The 15,569-nt window shown below is 37.2% G+C and overlaps 1 protein-coding gene and 1 long non-coding RNA gene across 2 annotated transcripts in view; one reads left to right on the top strand and one right to left on the bottom strand.

Moving 5' to 3' along the window:
* The window catches only part of LOC128656742 (uncharacterized), a 179,629-nt gene extending 176,786 nt beyond the window's left edge, over positions 1 to 2,843 (bottom strand). Inside the window, exon 1 of the long non-coding RNA XR_008402053.1 lies at positions 2,756 to 2,843. This is a non-coding gene — a long non-coding RNA (uncharacterized LOC128656742). The remainder of the gene's footprint in view (positions 1 to 2,755) is intronic.
* The window catches only part of LAMA4 (laminin subunit alpha 4), a 247,604-nt gene that overhangs the window by 32,085 nt on the left and 199,950 nt on the right, over positions 1 to 15,569 (top strand). Inside the window, exon 2 of the mRNA XM_053710874.1 lies at positions 3,193 to 3,294. Coding sequence (XP_053566849.1) covers positions 3,193 to 3,294 — 102 coding nt within the window. The remainder of the gene's footprint in view (positions 1 to 3,192; positions 3,295 to 15,569) is intronic.

Here is a 15,569-nt window from a genome sequence, read left to right as displayed (position 1 = left end):
ATTATAAGGCATTGCAAGCTTTACACTTATTCAAACGCTGGAGTTATTTTTCATGTTAATACAAAATGGCATACAGGTACAGTACACTGTAATTTCCTCAGGGTATTGGCTATGCGGCAACAATACCTGCTGATCAACTAAAATGGTGTTATGGTTCTCAGTCATGTTTGACAGAAAAATGTTTGATGAATAACAAATATGCATTAACTACAATTCAGCTCCTTTTAATGCTGTGCCCTCCTGAATAAATACAAAATGTGTCTCATACAATAAAATGTTAACACTTTATTGAATCAGCTGTAGTGCTTTGCTAACATAATTGTTATAAAGTACATTTAAAAAAAAATATTGTATGGATATGAAAAAATGTAAAATGAACAACATTATTTAATATGGCCAATTAACATTGCCTATATATCTCTGTAAAATACATATAGGAACTTAATACACATAGAGTTAAGTGCCTTAATTGAAAATAGCTGGCTTGGAGTGAAGTTATGTATTTATATGTTAACCCTTCTATTATTCTATGTTTTATTTGTGTGAAATAAAAAAATGTCTATTGGTTTTATCAAGATCTTAGATTATGGGGCCGGTTTATCAAGCAGTCAATGCTGCTTATACCGCACGAGCTTTCAGGTTCGCAGAATCAGGAGTTAAGAAGCAGCGGTCATAAGACCGTTGCTCCTTAACTCGTCTGCCACCTCTGAGGCGGCCAACAGCAATCAACCCGATCCAATACGATAGGGATGATTGACACCCTTTGCTAGTGCCAAATGTGCAGGGGGTGGCATTGCACAAGCATTTCACTAGAAATGCTTGTGCAATGCTAAATGCCGACAGTTTATGCTGTCGGCATTTAGCGATGTGGGGCGCCTACACATTGATAAATAGGTCCCTTAATCCCATTTTAATCCTATTAGAGCGTAAAGTGTAAACGTATTACAAGGAGCATATATTTCTATATCTGTGGAAAAATATGACATCACCAAGAACATACAATTTTAAACAACTTTCTAATTTACTTCTATTATACAATTTGCATATTTCCCTTGGTATCCTTTGTTGAAGGAGCAACAATGCACTACTGGGATACAATATATGTGCAGCAACTAATCAGCAACTAGCTTCCAGTAGTGCTCTACTGCTTCCGAGCCCTCCTGGGTATGCTTTTGAACAAAGTATTCCAGAAGAACAAAGCAAGTTAGATAATAGAGATAAATTTGAAAGTGATTTTAAAATGCACACTCTGAATCATTAAAAGTATAATTTTAAATTTAGTGCCCCATTGAAAACTTCAGCTATAGGCTATCCAGTTGTGTATTAGGATAAATACTTCAAAAGTTAGATAACTCTATGTGATAAGGAAAGTGGCTCATTTAGGTTAGTTGTTTGCTATACGAAATGAGGTTGGTGCCAGTAGGCAGATAAGCTACTGTGGTGGGTGGGATCCATTAGTAGGTTACACTGTTGCTTGTTGCATTAGGTAGGTGCTTCAAGGGTTAAAGTGTATTCTATTTATCTTTATACTAGACAGGTAGATCCTGTACATTAATCCATTAGCATATGTTTATAATGGTAAAAGTCTATAGTATTAAGTGCAAACGTTGATGAAATAAATACATATGTTTACCATAATAAAACTGCAAACCATGTGTAAAGAAATGGCATGTATATTTTTTACCTCCACTCAGATGTAGTTAATTATTTTTAACATGAATATAGTAAAATGCATCCTAATATACCACAGACAACAGGAAAGTTTCTCTCTGTAAAAGGCAAATGCTAGTCAAAAATAGGCTGCTTCTGGGGTGGTAACTAGCCATAGAACAAGCTATTACGCTAGTGTTCGCTCCCTGGTTGAGCGCTTCTCTCTTTTTTGTGCGTGCATCCATAATATATGTGTGATATATTTCATTACACTTTTAGGAACTTACGTTTTCTAATATGAATATTAATATATCTATACCTTGATTGGATAAGAAGCAAGACTAGAAAAAGCTGTATTTAAAAACCTTAAATTACACTCTATGGGGTAAATTTATCATGGTGCGGACAGACATGATCCACTATAGCGAATCATGTCCGCCGCACACATCAATAAATGCCGACAGCATACGCTGCCGGCATTTATCCCTGCACCAGCAGTTCTTGTGAACTGCTGGTGCAATACCGCCCCCTGCAGATTCGTGGACAATCGGCCGCTAGCAGGGGGTGTCAATCAACCCGATCATATTCGATCGGGCTGATTGCTGTCCGCCACCTCAGAGGTGACGGACGAGTTAAGGAGCAGCGGTCTTAGGACCGCTGCTTCTTAGCTTCTGCTTCAGCTGGAACTGAAGCAAAGTGGGTCGGAGGCAGTATCGTCTGCTTCAGAAAATGGACCCCTATTGCTCATTTATTAAGGTCAGTGTGCACAAGGTTCCCACAAAGTGGACCTGTCCACACAACAACAAGGTCTTTGGCACACTGTTAACTGATGAAATTTTCAAATTGTGCAAGAGTAGGGCTTGTCAGTCAACACAGACTAATGTGTCTGGGATGTCTGACATCCACAACCTCTAAGGTTACGGACAAGTTAAGAGGCAGCAGTTGTAAGACCAGTGCTCCTTAAAAGGATATGAAACCCAAATTTAGCCAGCAATCAACAAGCGCTATACCCAGGTTCTAAACCAAAAATGGGTCAGCCCCTAAGCTCACATTCCTGCTTTTAAGTGTATAAATATATTTTATAACACACGATTTATAATCCTACTTGGTATCTTCTGTTCCTCCGCACCCCTTCATTTCCTCTTTTGGCTGGGCTGTGACATAGAGAGCCGTCCCACCCACTCTCTGCATAGGCTTCATAAGGGCTTTCAAAGGGCTGGACTTCAAAAGTGTCTTATGACACACACACTGATTGGATGTTCATTGGAATTGACAAAAAAAATAAAACAAAAGAGTTTATTCCAGTGGGATGGCATAATTAGATTTTAAAAAATAAAAGGTACACATATTTTTTAATAGCAAAAATTACATATATGACATTTAATTAGCTAAAGTTTACCATCACTTTAAAAAAAAAACTAATACTATCATAAAAAACAAAATTAAGTTTTGGGTTTAGCTGTGAAGCTGTTACTGAAAGTAAAACAGAAAAAAAATCATGAATTCACATTGGTATTTATGTTGGCTTTTTCTTTGTTTCAGAGATGTCAGTCAGGATTCTACTACTCAGTTTCTGGAGAATGCTTGCAATGTAACTGCAATGGAAACTCAAACAAATGTTTGGATGGTTCTGGAGCCTGTGTGGTAAGCACAATATAGATATCATGTGTCCAAATAGACATTTGTTAAAACAGTATGTAAGTGTGTATTCTATAATACTTTACACATCGCAGAATGCTGTGTGTTCTGTATATTCACATTTTATCCCCTCGCTCTTCAGTGCTTTGCAGCCAATCAATTCTTAAAATATGGCTGACATTTGGAACTAATTATAGAAAAGTAATCTACAGCATTCTAGAACATTTTCAAAGAAAACTATGCAGCAAAACAGAATTAATAATAATAATAATAATAATAACAAATTACTAAATTTTAAATGAAAATAATATTACACTTTCAACTAAAACTAAAATGCATAATGAATACACATGCATCATATCCATGATGACTGCGTTACTTTCATTGGGATAAGTATTACTGGGGTGGATGCAAATCGCCAGGCAGCACGCAAATTATAGTTTTCAGCTGTGAAAAATGCAGTAAAGAAAGATGAATTAAACACTACAGTCATTATAATTTGCAATCAATGATTTAGCTGTCCTGTTATCATCTATTGGCTGGACATATAGGGTCCGCTAGCATGGTAACTCCGCTAGAAGTAAGCGGGTATCGAGCGTACTACAAGTTTTAAGTACAAAAATGATTGTTCGCAAAAAGCCGAAGTTAGAATATTGCGACCACGTTAACGTATTCCTCTATTGAATTCAATGGATCAAAAAAGGGGAAAAATAACTTAACACTATACTTGCACGCAAACCTAATCGCATATTCTCAAGTGCGCTAACCCGACATGAAAATATAAATATTTTACATTACAATGTTCTTTACATAGAAGAATATGTTGATTCATAAATACATATTTCTACATACTGTATATCTGATGGTATTGTGGTACAATATACTGTATATCTATTCTATACCTATCTATATAGATGATAATATATATAGGTATAGATATAGATATATACAAATATATATAGGAATATCTATTTATAAATACATATAATATATTCTGCTATGTGCAGAACATTGGAGTGGGAAATATTTACTGTAAATTGTTAAAAACTTTATTAAATATGAATATTGCATAACTTCTTGTCTGCAAAGGGCTCAAATGCACTTGTATATGTGTCTATATGTGTACATATGTATTTGTGTTAATGTGTATATATGTCTAAATATTTATATTATATACACATATTAATACATAAATACATATGTACACACATATATTTAGCCATATATAGGTATTTATCTCTATGTTAAAGCCCTTTGCCTGCCTTTTTTTTCCCTAACATTGGAGATCTCATATTTTTGAGCCTTTATAACTTTTTTGTCCAATATTTTTAAATAAATTTTATTAGATATTGTTATTATGAGTGTAAGTGCACTTTTGTAATGTATTTTTGATGTGTTTTGTGACACTTTTTTGTTTCGCGAAACAGTTAACCAGAGCTCTGAGATCGCACTATCCCGACGAGCAATAACTTCAATTGCGCTCAAGCGATCACATTTGCTTTCAACTTGCAATACGAGCGAGAAACCCAACACACACAAACATCCACAATAAACCCCTTTTTGCTTGCACGTAACTGGCCCTATATTATTACAAACATTGTTGCAAACCCTAAAGCAATACAGTGTTCAATGCAGATGAACACTCCTGCACCCACCTCATTATGCTGTCATAGAGAAGGGTTGTTTCGACAAAAGAAGAGGTCAGTCTGAAAATTGATGTACACTGGAACAATTTTTAATAGTGTACACTCATTTGACTCACAAATTTCTAATGTTGAGTTCCATGTCCATTTAAACCTGATGTGCAATACATATAAAATCTATACATTTTAAACATTAACACATGAAATATTTTCTGAAAGCTGTGTTTAATTTAATTTTTCCAGCTTTCCAAGTTTTTTTTTTTTTACAATGGCTGTACACTTTTTCAAAACACTTTTGACAAATGTATTTTTGGTCTGGCTCTTCCGTTCTCAGCCTGACCATGGAACATTATCACATGTGGAATAGTTAACACAATAATTCCCCATGACTAAATTTCCTCTTAAGCATTAACTGCCGTGCATTCTCCATTATAGCAATTATTTCTTACATACAGGAACCAAACTCTCAGAGGAAGGTAGAGATATGTGACATAACTATACAGACAAATCATTGTTTGATGTGGCACAGAAGGAAGACACATGGTTTCTCTATAGTTGGAAGGTCAAGGCTACAAGACATCTGTTAATAAATCATTCCCTGATAGGCCCCTTTACTTCTGAATCTGACAGATAAAAATGATTTTATTTATTTGCTAAATTACAAATTTTGACACCATTTTACTTTGTATATTGATGTAATGTATCTTGTAATTTGATAGATGTACAAAACACAAGAATTTTCCATGGAAAAATTATGAAAAAAAGGAGAAAAATAAATAATTCTAGGAATTGTTGAGCCAATAATGCATTCTTTTTATAATCATATTGTCTTGCCAGAATGTTTGATTGTACTGCACAGGAAGAATTAATATTGGAAATATTTATGTTTCCTTAAAATATACAGGAAACTATTTTCAATGTGTAAATATGAAAGAACTATTCTTTCACTGTAAACAACCTTTTAAAAATAGTCACAAAAGCTTGTTGGTCTCACAAATTCATTCTGCATCTTGATAGGTACTGCACTGGTCACTAAATGAATATATAAAATATTGTACTTATATTCTAATACAAAACAATATATACTCTAATCTTTATCATGTTATTTTTACATTACTGACCTTGGCATTTATATTTAACCCCCAACAAATGGGTTGAGAGACAGTAAAGTCAAAATTATATTTTCATGATTTAGATTAGGGATGGGCGAATGTTTCGCAACATTCGAAAAATAAAACGAATTTTAACACATTTGTTCGTTCAAATCGAATTTTGAATGTTTACATAACATTCTAACATTCGATTTTCGAATGTTCGGTTTCGAATTTTATGATTACATTCGAAAATATTTGTTTTTAAAAATTCGAATTTATATTTGTAATAGTATTTCTAATACTTTCTTTAAATGTAATATTTGAATTATGCAATATTCGATTTCGAAAAATCCGAATTTATATATTTGTAATAGTATTTCTATAATGCTTTCTTTAAATGTAATATTCAAATTATGCAATATTCTATATAGAAACATTCGACATGATATATTTGTATCTATTATGTATCCATTTACTAGATTCCCTACCACATGAACTATTGAACTTCTGAATAGTATTTGTTAAATAGAATGTTTAATTCAAAATTTCGAATGTGGACATTCGATCTAATTATAAACATTCAAATTCGAAAGTGACATTCAAAAACTGTAAATAACCTTTGATTATAGAATTTGTAAGAATATTCGTTCAGATTTGTAATTCGAATTTCGGTAATAACATTCGTTCTAACATTCAAATTCGGAAATTTACACATTCGCCCATCCCTAGTTTAGATAGATCATGTGATTATAAAAACAAAGTTATATTAATACATTTGCTTTGTTCACTTGGAATCCTTTGTTGAAGAGTAAACCTAGGTAAGCTCATATGATCTTAGGGGGATGTGTCTTTAACACTTTGGTGTCCATTTATCATGTGCTAGGTGGAAGAGGTTCGCTATTATGAACCTAGTCTGCCTGGCCTCATGGCAAATGGTGCTGCCCGCATTTAACATTGCACAATCCAATCGAATCTGCATGATTGGAATCCTCCATACTAGGTGCTGGAGATTCTAAGTAGCAGCATTCTTAAGACAAAGCTATACAACTGGATTCCACTTTTCTTACAAGTTATGTGGGGAATGCCTGTCCCCTTTCATGTCTGACAAGTCATGGTAGGTGCTGCCTAATAAATATTTTTTTAGGTTTACTCTTTAACACAGAATAAAGTAAAGTTGATAATAGAAGTAAATTGGAAAGTTTTTTTTAAATTGCATGTGCTATCTATCAAAAACTTAATTTTGAATCTACTGTCCCTTTAAACTCAAAGCTACCGTCTCACTTGCAAACCATAAACATTGTAGCTACTGATTAGACCATGGCAACAATCAGTCAGCTCCTAACACCCTGAAAATTTGAAAAGAACAAGAGAGGCGCCTGTGTGTATCGGTAATAATATAATATGTTCACCATCAATGATCCCTAATCAGGGTACTCACATTTATGAAGAGCACTCAAACAGTGCTATTAGGCACAGGCTGGATATTTAACAGTGAACCAGCTCACTGTTGAACAGGGATACATGGACAAGATGTCATCAAAATCTGGAGAGAGAAGACAGACAGGGCGCCTGTGTGTACCAGTAGTATAAACAGGTGATGTCAGTGTATATATCCCTAGTCAGGGTACTCACATTTATGAAGAGCACTCAGACAGTGCTATCAGAAATAGACTGGATATTAAACAGTTACCCAGTTCACTGGACCAATCGATAGCAGGAACACTGGAACACAGGAACCCTGAAACACTCGAGTCTCAGTGGTGATAAATACTATAAAGTGCTAAATAGATGCTGCAGTGTATGCAGCCGGGGGGCTCCCAAAGGGAGTGGCGGATGGCAGGTAGGCAATTTAGGCAAGTAAGGTCCCAATATTAAGTAAAATACTATAAAAAATTCTATAAAAAAGGATTTATTTAAAATTCAAATGTATATAAAAAACAAGGAACCAAAAGGTAGGGAATGCTAGCAACCCTCCTTACAAAATGCAACGCGTTTCTCAGCACTTCAGAATACTGTTTCATCAGGCATATAATCCAAGCTATACTGAGCCTTTAACCCCTTAGTGACCGAGGACGTGCAGGGTACGTCTGAAAAAAAAAGGCAGTTAACGCCTGACGACGTACCCTGCACGTCCTCGGCTAAAGTGAGTGCTGGAAGCGATCAAGATCGCTTCCAGGCACTATTACAGTACTGCAGGGATGCCTCGATGTCTGGGCATCCCTGCAGTGCTGTTACGGAGTGCCGGGACTGGATTGATCACTCCCCCTTGAGTGATCACTTCCGGTTTTGCTCCACGTGGAGCCCGGCAGTGCAGCAGAGCATCGGAAGCGATCGGACACGCTTCCGATGCTCTGCTAGTGTGCTAAGTGCCTCGGTGGGTCGAGGCACTTAGTTAGTAAATAAATTAAATAAAAATTAAAAAAAAAAAAAAACGGTAATAAAATAAAAAGCCCCCACATATAGCCCCCCCCTCCCCCATGAGGCTTCCAAAATGGCGATGCCCGGTGCATCATGGGGCCTCTGGGGGTGTCCCTAGCCTGTCTCACCATAGGGGCAAGCTAGGGTCACCCAATCTGAGCCTTCTTAGAAAAAAAAAAATAATAATAAAATCTCCCATTTGTCTGATCAGGTCAATATTTGTAAATATTGACTCTGATCAGTGTGGATCTCCCTCCCTCTCCTCACTTGCTATTTTGTTGGAGAGAGAGAGAGACCTGGATTTCAGCAGAGAGAGATTTATTTCTTTTATTTGTTAAAAAATTTAAAATCCAAAGGCTCTTTTCAGAGCCATTAACCCCTAGCTTGCCAGTGATCACTATAAATCACTGGCAGTAGCACAGCTGCACTTTTTTTTGCTGTCTGTGCATTTTTTTAGGGGTTAATTTTTGTTGTTGTATTTTTTTTTAAAAACCCAAAGGCTCCTTTCAGAGCCATTTAGCTAATTTAATTTAATTTAAAGACTATTTAACCCCTAGCTTGCCAGTGATCGCTATACATGGCAATGTAGTAATGCAGCGAGTAAGGCTAGCAGAATGCTTGGATGTATTGGTAGAGGTATTTGCAGCAGAAATAGTATCACTTTATAGATCATTAGTTAGGCCTCATCTTGAGTATTGTGTGCCGTTCTGGAGACCATATCTTCAGAAGGATATTAACAAACTTGAATCTGTGCAAAGGAGGGCTACCAAAATGGTACATGGTCTAAAAAATAAAACTTACCAGGATAGGCTCAATGACCTAAATATGTATAGCTTAGAGGAGAGAAGGGAAAGAGGTGATATGATAGCAACTTTCAAGTACATTAAAGGGTTTAGTAAAACTGAGGCTGTGGGTATTTTACATAAAATGGAAAATTCAAGAACAAGGGGTCATGAGCTCAAGCTAAAGGGTAGTAGATTCAGAAGTAATTTGAGGAAGCACTTCTTTACAGAAAGAGTGATTGATTTATGGAATAAACTTCCTCAAGAGGTAGTAGCAACAAACACTGTGGGGGACTTTAAAAATGCATGGGACAAGCATAGGGCTATCCTACGAACTAGATAAGTTTATACTGTTAGGTAAGGTCGGGCAGACTTGCTGGGCCTATGGCTCTTATCTGCCGTCAATATCTATGTTTCTATGTTACATCACTGGCATTAGCATAGCTGTACTTTTTTGCTGTCTGTGCATTTTTTAGGGGTTAATTTTTGTTGTTGTAATTTTTTAAAAACCTAAACGCTCCTTTCAGAGCCATTTAGCTAATTTAATTTAATTTAAATAGTATTTAACCCCTAGCTTGCCAGTGATCGCTATAAATCACTGGCATTAGCATAGCTGTACTTTTTTGCTGTCTGTGCATTTTTTTAGGGGTTAATTTTTGTTGTTGTAATTTTTTAAAAACCCAAAGGCTCCTTTCAGAGCCATTTAGCTAATTTAATTTAATTTAAAGAGTATTTAACCCCTAGCTTGCCAGTGATCGCTATAAATCACTGGCATTAGCATAGCTGTACTTTTTTGCTGTCTGTGCATTTTTTTAGGGGTTAATTTTTGTTGTTGTAATTTTTTAAAAACCCAAAGGCTCCTTTCAGAGCCATTTAGCTAATTTAATTTAATTTAAAGAGTATTTAACCCCTAGCTTGCCAGTGATCGCTATAAATCACTGGCATTAGCATAGCTGTACTTTTTTTTTAAAAAACCCAAAGGCCATTTAGTTAATTTAATTTAATTTAAAGAGTATTTAACCCCTAGCTTGCCAGTGATCGCTATAAATCACTGGCATTAGCATAGCTGTACTTTTTTGCTGTCTGTGCATTTTTTTAGGGGTTAATTTTTGTTGTTGTAATTTTTTAAAAACCCAAAGGCTCCTTTCAGAGCCATTTAGCTAATTTAATTTAATTTAAAGAGTATTTAACCCCTAGCTTGCCAGTGATCGCTATAAATCACTGGCATTAGCATAGCTGTACTTTTTAAAAAAAAAAACCAAAGGCCATTTAGTTAATTAATTAATTTTGGTTTTCTGTGACAGATACAAAAATGTCACAGAAAAGATATAGTGCTGAGGAGGCGTATGCCATCCTTGCGTCAGAGTCAGATGCCTCTATGTCTGACTCAGACCCCAATTTTGACCCTGCCATATGCTCAGATACATCATTAGATGCAGTCTCAACTGATAGTGATGTATCTGTGGCTGCTAGCCCCCCTGCCAGCCCCCCTGCTAGCCCCCCTGCCAGCCCCCCTGCTAGAAGGAGGCGTGTTGCTGCCATTGCCGCTGAAGAGTGGGTAACGCCTCATCTCCAGAGGCCAGATATCCCACCCTTCACAGCAAATGCTGGCATAAATATAGATGTGGCAGGTTTTAGCCCCCAACAGTTTCTGGAGGTGTTTCTGGGTGATGATGTATTGGGGAACATTGTCGCCCAAACTAATTTATATGCCCATCAGTACCGTGCTGCAAAGCCTGAAACATATTTGGCAAAGCAGCAATGGGCCCCCATCAATGTGCCAGAATTTAAAAAATTCTGGGCATTGACTATGCTGATGGGCATCATAAAGAAACCCTCCGTTCGCTCCTACTGGAGCAGTAGCCCCATCTGCTCTACCCCCATTTTCTCCCAGAGTATGTCGAGGCAGAGGTATGAAATGATTCTTCATTTCATGCACTTCAGCGACAACAGCCTGTGCCCCCCTAGGGAGCATCCCCAATTTGACAGGCTGTATAAAATCCGCCCCCTGATTACCCACTTTTCTGCCAGGTTTGCAGAGGCTTATACACCTGGAAGGAATATATGCGTTGATGAATCCCTGATGAAGTATAAGGGAAGGCTGGGATTCAAGCAGTATATTCCTTCCAAGCGCTCCAGGTATGGGGTAAAGGTGTATAAGCTCTGTGAGAGCGAGACTGGGTATACTCAGGCCTTCCGGGTGTATGAGGGAAAGGATAGCCACCTTGACCCTCCAGGTTGCCCAGAACATATGGGAACCACTGGCAAGATTGTCTGGGACCTGATATTACCCCTAATGAACAAAGGGTATCACTTGTACTTAGACAATTTTTATACAAGTGTCCTTTTGTTCAAGCTACTGTATTGCTTTGATACAGTAGCTTGCGGTACTATTAAAAAGAACCGCAAAGGTTTCCCAGGACAACTTGTACGCACCCGGCTACGAAGGGGGGAGACCTCAGCTCTGCGCCAAGAGGAGCTGTTGGCACTTAAGTACAGAGACAAGAAGGATGTATACCTTCTTACCACCATCCACACAGAGAGGACGGTGGCGGTCTCTGTACGTGGCAGAGCTGAGATCATAAGGAAGCCAGTGTGCATCAAGTCTTATAACCGACATATGGGTGGGGTTGATCTGGCAGATCAGCTGCTGCAGCCCTACCTAATTATGCGGAAGACAAGGGCCTGGTACAAAAAGGTTGCAATTTACCTAATGCAGATTGCAACCCACAACGCTTTTTTGTTGTTCAAAAAAGCAAACCCCGGAATGAAACAGACTTTTTTACAATTTCAGCTCCAGATCATTTCGGGGATTTTGTACCATGATGCACCTGCTCCCCGGGCGGTGATGGGAGAGAGCAGAGTTGGGGCTACTCATTTTATTTTTAAAATCCCCCCTACTGCCGCAAAGCAGAGACCACAAAAAAAATGCAGAGTCTGTACCAAGAGGGGGCAGAGAAGGGACACTGTATATCACTGTCCTGATTGCCCTGGACAGCCTGGACTCTGCATTGGGGACTGCTTCAAGCGGTACCATACAATGGTCAATTTTTAAAAAATAAATACATTTGCTGTTATTTTTTTTTTGTTATGTTTACTGTTAAATTTTTTGTTGTTATTTTTTTACTTTTAATGTGCCAGATTTTTACATTTCACTAATATATTTTTTTTTCTAAAATGGGGCTGTTCTTTTTTTTTTTTTTACAAAAACCCCTGTCAAACCTATGCATGGGGGACATAGGTGTTCTCAAGGTGCCTTGCAGAAAACAACCTGTAGTATTTTTTTTGCACTAACTTACAACAGTCTCTCCTAAATCATAGTCAAAAAGCAATGTGTGTGTAAAAATGAAAATTGAAAAAATGCCACCATACACTTTCTCCAATTTTTTTAGCTAAAACAGTTACTTCAAATGCATCAAAGCACACCATATACAATACCTTGGGGTGTCAACATTTCAAAAATATGCACATTCATGGCAATAAATAAAAGTGGGGTTTACAATAGGCCCCAAACTAAAGATAGGCCTATCAGAAGAAATACTCTCACTTAATAACTAAAATCACAAGTCATAAAATTGTAACATAACCTTCCCAAAATCCTGGCAAACCTATGCATGGGGGGCATAGGTGTACTCAGGGTGCCTAGCAGAAAACAACCTGAAGTATTTTTTTGCACTAACTTACAACAGTCTCTCCTAAATCATAGTCAAAAAGCAATGTGTGTGTAAAAATGAAAATTGAAAAAATGCCACCATACACTTTCTCCAATTTTTTTTTAGCTAAAACAGTTACTTCAAATGCATCAAAGCACACCATATACAATACCTTGGGGTGTCAACATTTCAAAAATATGCACATTCATGGAAACAAATAAATTGGGGTATGTTAAAATACCCCCAAAAAGACAATAGGCAAAGAAAATATGTTAAATTTGAAAAAAAAATCACAAACGCATGTTGGACATTTGGCATTACACCCCCCGAACAAGCCAAGAAACTTATGCATAGGTGGTATCACTGTACTCAGGAGATGTTGGTGAACACATATTGGGGTCTTCTTTGGCAGTAACACATAACAGGAGCTGAGAATTCATGTCTAAAGTACAATGTGTGTGAAAAATAACACACAAAAAATGAATGCCTAATAGTTTGACAAAGAATTAGTGCATGGAAAGTGTTAAAATACCAGCATTTGAAATACCCTAGGGTGTCTACTTTTCAAAAATATATGGTTTGATGGGGGTAAATTACATTGGCCGGCTTCAGAAATGTCCTACATAGGACATGGGTGCATGGGATGTGAAAATTCCAAGTTGAAAAACTGGAATGCGCCCCCTAAAAATAAGGCCTTTTAGCCCCCAGAGAACCCAACACACCTATACATGGGTGGTATCACTGTACTCAGGAGATGTTGTTGAATACATATTGAGGTTTTTTTTGGCAGTAACACATAACAGGGACTGAGAATATATGCCTAAAGTACAACGTGTGTGAAAAATAACACAAAAAAAATGACTACCCAAAAGTTTGACAAAGACTAGTGGTTGAAATAGTGCATGGAAAGTGTTAAAATACCAGCATTTGAAATACCCTAGGGTGTCTACCTTTCAAAAATATATGGTTTGATGGGGGTAATTTACATTGGCCGGCTTCAGAAATGTCCCAAATAGGACATGGGTGCATGATGACAGATGTGAAAATTCCAAGTTGAAAAACTGGAATGCGCCCCCTAAAATTAAGGCCTTTTAGCCCCCAGAGAACCCGACACACCTATACATGGGGGGTATCACTGTACTCAGGAGATGTTGTTGAATACATATTGAGGTTTTTTTTGGCAGTAACACATAACAGGGACTGAGAATATATGCCTAAAGTACAATGTGTGTGAAAAATAATGCAAAAAAATGACTACCTAAAAGTTTGACAAAGACTAGTGGTTGAATTAGTGCATGGAAAGTGTTAAAATACCAGCATTTGAAATACCCTAGGGTGTCTACTTTTCAAAAATATATGATTTGATGGGGGTAATTTACATTGGCCGGCTTCAGAAATGTCCCAAATAGGACATGGGTGCATGATGACAGATGTGAAAATTCCAAGTTGAAAAACTGGAATGCGCCCCCTAAAATTAAGGCCTTTTAGCCCCCAGAGAACCCGACACACCTATACATGGGGGGTATCACTGTACTCAGGAGATGTTGTTGAATACATATTGAGGTTTTTTTTGGCAGTAACACATAACAGGGACTGAGAATATATGCCTAAAGTACAATGTGTGTGAAAAATAATGCAAAAAAATGACTACCTAAAAGTTTGACAAAGACTAGTGGTTGAATTAGTGCATGGAAAGTGTTAAAATACCAGCATTTGAAATACCCTAGGGTGTCTACTTTTCAAAAATATATGGTTTGATGGGGGTAATTTACATTGGCCGGCTTCAGAAATGTCCCAAATAGGACATGGGTGCATGATGACAGATGTGAAAATTCCAAGTTGAAAAACTGGAATGCGCCCCCTAAAATTGAGGCCTTTTAGCCCCCAGAGAACCCGACACACCTATACATGGGGGGTATCACTGTACTCAGGAGATGTTGTTGAATACATATTGAGGTTTTTTTTGGCAGTAACACATAACAGGGACTGAGAATATATGCCTAAAGTACAATGTGTGTGAAAAATAATGCAAAAAAATGACTACCTAAAAGTTTGACAAAGACTAGTGGTTGAATTAGTGCATGGAAAGTGTTAAAATACCAGCATTTGAAATACCCTAGGGTGTCTACTTTTCAAAAATATATGGTTTGATGGGGGTAATTTACATTGGCCGGATTCAGAAATGTCCCAAATAGGACATGGGTGCATGATGACAGATGTGAAAATTCCAAGTTGAAAAACTGGAATGCGCCCCCTAAAATTAAGGCCTTTTAGCCCCCAGAGAACCCGACACACCTATACATGGGGGGTATCACTGTACTCAGGAGATGTTGTTGAATACATATTGAGGTTTTTTTTGGCAGTAACACATAACAGGGACTGAGAATATATGCCTAAAGTACAATGTGTGTGAAAAATAATGCAAAAAAATGACTACCTAAAAGTTTGACAAAGACTAGTGGTTGAATTAGTGCATGGAAAGTGTTAAAATACCAGCATTTGAAATACCCTAGGGTGTCTACTTTTCAAAAATATATGGTTTGATGGGGGTAATTTACATTGGCCGGCTTCAGAAATGTCCCAAATAGGACATGGGTGCATGATGACAGATGTGAAAATTCCAAGTTGAAAAACTGGAATGCGCCCCCTAAAATTAAGGCCTTTTAGCCCCCAGAGAACCCGACACACCTA

The sequence above is a fragment of the Bombina bombina genome, chromosome 4, assembly GCF_027579735.1.
Source record: "Bombina bombina isolate aBomBom1 chromosome 4, aBomBom1.pri, whole genome shotgun sequence".
Taxonomy (NCBI): Eukaryota; Metazoa; Chordata; class Amphibia; order Anura; family Bombinatoridae; genus Bombina; species Bombina bombina.
Note: the sequence above shows the minus strand (reverse complement) of the source record. Positions and strands in the feature narration are given on the sequence as shown.